The sequence below is a fragment of the Miniopterus schreibersii genome (assembly GCF_964146895.1).
Source record: "Miniopterus schreibersii genome assembly, chromosome: 6".
NCBI lineage: Eukaryota > Metazoa > Chordata > Mammalia > Chiroptera > Miniopteridae > Miniopterus > Miniopterus schreibersii.
The window spans coordinates 41,542,240-41,548,410 of record NC_138107.1 but is presented as its reverse complement, the minus strand read 5'-3'; the positions used below and the strand labels follow the sequence as shown (position 1 = coordinate 41,548,410).

The 6,171-nt window shown below is 42.7% G+C and overlaps 1 protein-coding gene across 1 annotated transcript; it reads left to right on the top strand.

The window, feature by feature from the left end:
- Window positions 1-3,890: 3,890 nt before the first annotated feature.
- CNR1 (cannabinoid receptor 1) lies at window positions 3,891-5,306 on the top strand (the record flags this gene model as incomplete). The annotated part of the gene is made up of 1 exon (XM_081140796.1): window positions 3,891-5,306. One exon carries the CDS (start codon window positions 3,891-3,893, stop codon window positions 5,304-5,306), a length of 1,416 nt encoding a protein of 471 aa, XP_080996922.1.
- Window positions 5,307-6,171: the final 865 nt, after the last annotated feature.

Sequence of the window (6,171 nt, the reverse complement as noted above, 5' to 3'; positions counted from 1 at the left end):
TATCTTGATATATAATTAATAATATATGGCTGAGGGCCATAGTACTAAGTAATGATAATAATATTTATTGAAGAGTTAAATTTTGTGCCAGGCACTATGTTAAGTGCTGTTTTAAATATTTAATTTTCAACACAATTCTGTGATTTAGATTCCTCCTCCTCCTTCCTACTTCACAGATGAAATACTGAAATTTTGAAACACTAACACGAGTCTGACACTAATCTTGGTCTGCTAACTCTTAACTCAATGTTCTTCACAGTAGTAGTACTTTGACTGGTTGGACTGAGTGGGGAAGAGAAGGGAGCTAGTAGCATCTCTGTCTTAGGTTAGAGAGATGGTGTCTCATAAATGTTAAAAGCAGCTCTAGACCTGTACTGTCCAATATGGTAGCCAGTAGCCACATGTGGCTGTTAAGCACTTAAAATGTGGCTAGTTTCACACGTAGTAATGATAAAATTTTGTATACATTGGGTTAAGTAAAATATATTATTAAAATTAATTTCCCCTTTTACATGTTTCTTTTTACCTGGACACTAAAATTGTGCACATGGCTCGCATTACATTCTTATTGGACAGCACTGCTCTAGAACTAGAACATCTGGCGTCATTCTGGCTCAGCCACCCACCCACTAGTAATTCACAGCTAGTGTGTGAATTACTTACCTTCTCTGTGCCTTTCACCTATAAAATGGGGATAATAGCAGCACTTACCTCACAGGACCATTGTGAAAATAAGTAATATGGTACACATAAGAGGCTCAGAATACCACCTGCACATAAGCTCTCCATTAAGTGCTTGAGAAGGGAAATCAACAGGACTTAGTGGTCTACCTGATTATAGGGGCCAAGGAGGAAGGGGAGTCTGGGGTAAGTACAAGGTATGGCTTGGACAACTAAAAAGATTATTCACAGTACCACAAGAAATGTGAAAAATTGCATAACTGAGGGTAATTTACTGCAGCATTATTTGTACTAGCAAGAAATGATAAACAACCTAAACCTCCATTCATAGGAGGCTGGTCACATTTATCTAATGGATACTTAAGGCAGCTGTTAAATAGAGGGTGGTTTTGTGGACTAATGTGGAATTGTTGTCTTGTGAGTAGAAAAGCAAAGCTTAGAATACTATGTATAGTATATTAGAGTTTGTTGAAAAGAAAGTAAAAGGGGGCCCGGCCGGCGTGGCTCAGAGGTTGAGCATCGGTCGATCTATGATCCAGGAGATCAGGGTTTGAGTCCTGGTCAGGACACATGCCTGGGTTGTGGGCTTGATCCCCAGTGGGGGGCGTGCGAGAGGCAGCCAATCAATGACTTTGTCTCATCATTGATGTTTCTCTCTCCCTCCCCCTCTCCCTTCCTCTCTCTCTGAAATCAATAAAGATATATTTTTTTAAAAAAAGAAAGTAAAGGGGGAATGAATATACATATTTGCTTGAATATGCATGGACTATCTCCGGAAGGAGTAACAAGTAACTTCTTGCCTCTAAGGAGAAAAGCTGGTTGGCTGGGACATCGGGACAAGAGGGATTGACCCTGCTATATCCTTCTGTCTCTTTTGAATTTTGAATGTAATACTATAAATAACCAAAATTTGAAATAAATTAGTCTTTTATTAGGAAGTGTGAAAGGAGAGTTATCTACTTGAGAGAAGATGACCTATGGGATGGACTGGCTGCTTGGAAATGGGCTCAAGCTTTGGTTTTTGGGTCAAATACCCATCAAATTAATTACCATTTTCTCCTCTAATTTTAAGAAAAAGCAAGTCAATATTATTAAATTACTGCTTTAATGTACCAGTTAATGAAATTCAACTGTCACCTATTAGGTTCATGCAAACATTTCTAAGGGAATCCAACCCTTTCTCATCTGCTGTCATATTATCAGGCTGGTGAGTCACTAAGAAAAAAAGATAACATTCTACATTCTGGTTATGAAAATAAATATGTAAACTCAAGATTAAATGATCTGATGTCCTGTCTGCACCCACACTAATCCTTTATACTCTGGGCATACACATGCTTTTCTTGGGGAAGCCTCCTTCAACCCCATAGACTGGCTGCTCCCACAGCATCCTGTATGTGCCCAGTGGTGGCTATCACCACACTTGCTCATACTTACGGGGTTGACTGCCTGTCTCCTCTGCTACACTGTACTTCATGTGCTCAGACTCTTTCTTGATGCAGTTGTGTCCCTCTTGGTTAGTACAGTGCCTGGCACATAGTGGGTGCTCCATAATTTGTTGACTGGATGAATAAATGATTTATTAATTCAGACAGATAGGACCTCTGTATTTTAGCAGGAGGACTCAGAACTTTTAAATTTGTTCCAAGATAATGACTATCATTTTTCCCTCCAGTACAGAGTAATACTTTTAGGAACAGCAAAAAGACAGTAAATAAATATTGGCTTTATAATTCTTTTGATTATTATAGATATCACTCAGTACTTTTATTTTTTTAAATAAGCTAACGAGCCTAATAACCACATTTTAAACGAGCATTTATAAATAGTAAAATCAATTCTCTGGATGTTTATTTTGAAACAAAACCAAATTGCTTGGCTTAGAACTGAAGAGCCCTTACAATCTGGCCTATCCTCTCAGTCGTCCTTATTTCCAGTGCTGTCCACATGGAAAACTTTGAGTGATGAGACCTGTCTCCTGTCTTCAGCATGCTTGTGTCACCACACCACTCATGGGGGACACTGCCAAGAAGCACTGTCCCTTATCACTCTTTTCCAGCCATGAAGATCTTGGTCTTTCCCTGGCTGGGTGGCTCAGTTTTTTTGGAGTCTCATCCCGTGCACCAAAATGTGGCGGGTTTGACTCTCAGTCTGGACACATACCTAGGTTACGGATTCGATCCCCTATCAGGGTGCATATGGAGGCAGCTGATCAATGTTTCTCTCATCAGTGTTTTTCTCTCTCCCTCCCTCTCTCTCTAAAATCCATAAAAACATATCCTCAAGTGAGAATTAAAATATATATATATATTTTATATATATAGATATATATTAAATATATATATATAGATATATATATATAAATATATATATAGATATATATATATAAAATATATATATATCTTGGTATTCTCATGAACCCCAGTGAAAACCCTTTGTGACATTTTTCTTGGTGGGCGTAGACATTTTAGAAGTTTTTCTCAGCCATGGCTCAGTCCAAATGTCACCCCTGGATGAAGAAACTTGCCTGATGGAGCCAGGACTGGAACCAGATTTCCCTGCCATGGCCACATGATTCTTTTGGGTCTCTGCAGTTTCTCCCTCCCCTTTTACACTCATCACACAGGCCACACAACTCAGTCTCTGATCCCACACTGTCTTGTTCTTTGGTTGTCTTGCACATTTAGTCTTACTGTGTGACAAGGTGATTAAAGTCTTCAAGAGCAGAGATTGTGTGACACGTTGTTGCTTTCCCCCACCCCCACCAGCATTAGGACACTGCCACTGCGTGTGGGTGAGGGTAGAATCCAGGTGATAAACACTTCCTAACATGACTGTGAAATGCACACCACGCCCAAGACACTTGACCATCAGATCCTGGCGGTCCATAGCGGATTCAACACAGTGACTTATATCCAGAGAGCTCAGATAATGAAAGAAACGTGTTTCTAGTGCATGCCACATCAACAACTTCTGGTTGGCTTTTCTTTAACTAAGTGACTGGCTCATTTTGTTGACTGAATCTGGTGAGGATTTGACCTGTATACAGAGACAGAAATGATCTAACATGATGGTACTCATTGAAGTTTTATTGTTTGAATTCTCCTGGTTTTCTCACCAACCGGCTTCTCTGTTTTCCTCTGTTAGGATTCTCTGCTTCCACCTCTTTCTCAGTCATTTTGAGTTTGGCCTAATTGAAAACTGAGGTTATGAAGTCGATCCTGGATGGCCTTGCAGATACCACCTTCCGCACCATCACCACGGACCTCCTCTACGTGGGCTCGAATGACATTCAGTACGAAGACATCAAAAGCGACATGGCATCCAAATTAGGGTACTTCCCCCAGAAATTTCCCTTAACTTCTTTCAGGGGAAGTCCCTTCCAGGAGAAGATGACTGCGGGAGACAGCCCCCAGCTAGTCCCAGCAGACCAGGTGAACCTCACTGAATTTTACAACAAGTCTCTTTCATCCTACAAGGAAAATGACAACATTCAGTGTGGGGAGAACTTCATGGACATGGAGTGCTTCATGATTCTGAACCCCAGCCAGCAGCTGGCCATCGCTGTGCTGTCCCTCACTCTGGGCACCTTCACAGTTCTGGAGAACCTGCTGGTGCTGTGTGTCATCCTGCACTCTCGCAGCCTCCGCTGCAGGCCTTCCTACCACTTCATCGGCAGCCTGGCGGTGGCAGACCTTCTGGGGAGTGTCATCTTTGTCTATAGCTTCGTTGATTTCCACGTGTTCCACCGCAAAGACAGCCCCAACGTGTTTCTGTTCAAACTGGGCGGCGTCACGGCCTCCTTCACCGCCTCGGTGGGCAGCCTGTTCCTCACCGCCATCGACAGGTATATATCTATTCACAGGCCCCTGGCCTATAAGAGAATTGTCACCAGGCCCAAGGCTGTGGTGGCATTTTGCCTGATGTGGACCATAGCAATTGTGATCGCTGTGCTGCCTCTCCTGGGCTGGAACTGCAAGAAACTGCAATCTGTTTGCTCAGACATCTTCCCCCTCATCGACGAAACCTACCTGATGTTCTGGATCGGGGTGACCAGCGTGCTGCTGCTGTTCATCGTGTACGCCTACATGTACATCCTCTGGAAGGCCCACAGCCACGCGGTGCGCATGATTCAGCGCGGCACCCAGAAGAGCATCATCATCCACACGTCCGAGGACGGCAAGGTGCAGGTGACGCGGCCGGACCAGACGCGCATGGACATCAGGCTGGCCAAGACGCTGGTCCTCATCCTGGTGGTGCTGATCATCTGCTGGGGCCCCCTGCTCGCCATCATGGTCTATGACGTCTTTGGGAAGATGAACAAGCTCATTAAGACGGTGTTTGCCTTCTGCAGTATGCTCTGCCTGCTCAATTCCACCGTGAACCCCATCATCTACGCTCTGAGGAGCCAGGACCTGAGGCACGCCTTCCGGAGCATGTTCCCGTCGTGCGAAGGCACCGCGCAGCCCCTCGACAACAGCGTGGGCGAGTCGGACTGCCCGCACAAGCCCGCCAACAGCGCGGCCGGCGCGCACCGGGCCGCCGAGAGCTGCATCAAGAGCACGGTCAAGATCGCCAAGGTCACCATGTCCGTGTCCACGGACACGTCGGCCGAGGCCGTGTGAGCGACGCCTTCCTGCGCGGCGCGGGGAAAGAAGTTTTGTTTTGTTTTTAAAGCTGAAAATCTAGAGGAGTCTGTCGTCTCATCGGTTATATTTTTTAAGTTTATCATGCTCACTGAAAAGATGATTTTCACTATGATCGGTAGGCTGTTTGCGAATGTTTTGGATAGTGTAGATTCTCAAATTCAGCTCTCCAGGGATTGACAGTGAAGAAAGCCTTTTGCTTAAGTGACTGGGAGGTTGTTCAAAGTCTCAAGGAAATAGGAGGGAAACCTTTAGCTACACAATTTGAAGTCTAAGTACCAATAGAAAAATGCCATCAAATGAGTAAATGCCTTTGTAACCACAACTTTATTATAATGTGAAATGTATTTGTCCATCAGTATCAGAGCTGTCCATTTTTACAACAGTTATAGTACTAAAGTAGAGCTATTTTGTAAAATTTATTGTGTCCTGTGAGATGTGTATCAGTGTTTATTATGTGTTGTTTATATTTGTCTAGTTCAGCAAAACTGAAAAGTAGAATTTTATGAAAATGATGGAATATAAGCAGTGGATATATGCCAATAAGACCACTTTTTAAAAGAGTATTGCCCATAATATAACTTTAGAAACCTTAATATTTTTTCAAACATCTCTATTTAAATTTAACATTGGACATAACCATAAAGGTTTATTTTTTCTGTTAATACAACAAGAAGAATTTGAAGAGTCTCCAAAGTATTGAGCAGAATTTATTGACACTTAAAAATTTATTAGCTCTGCGTTTTCATATGAGGACATTTATTATCTTCTCGACTAAAGCTATTGTCTTGGGTGATGGATTACAATTAGAATGGAAGAAAGAAGGCATATTGACTTTTTAGGC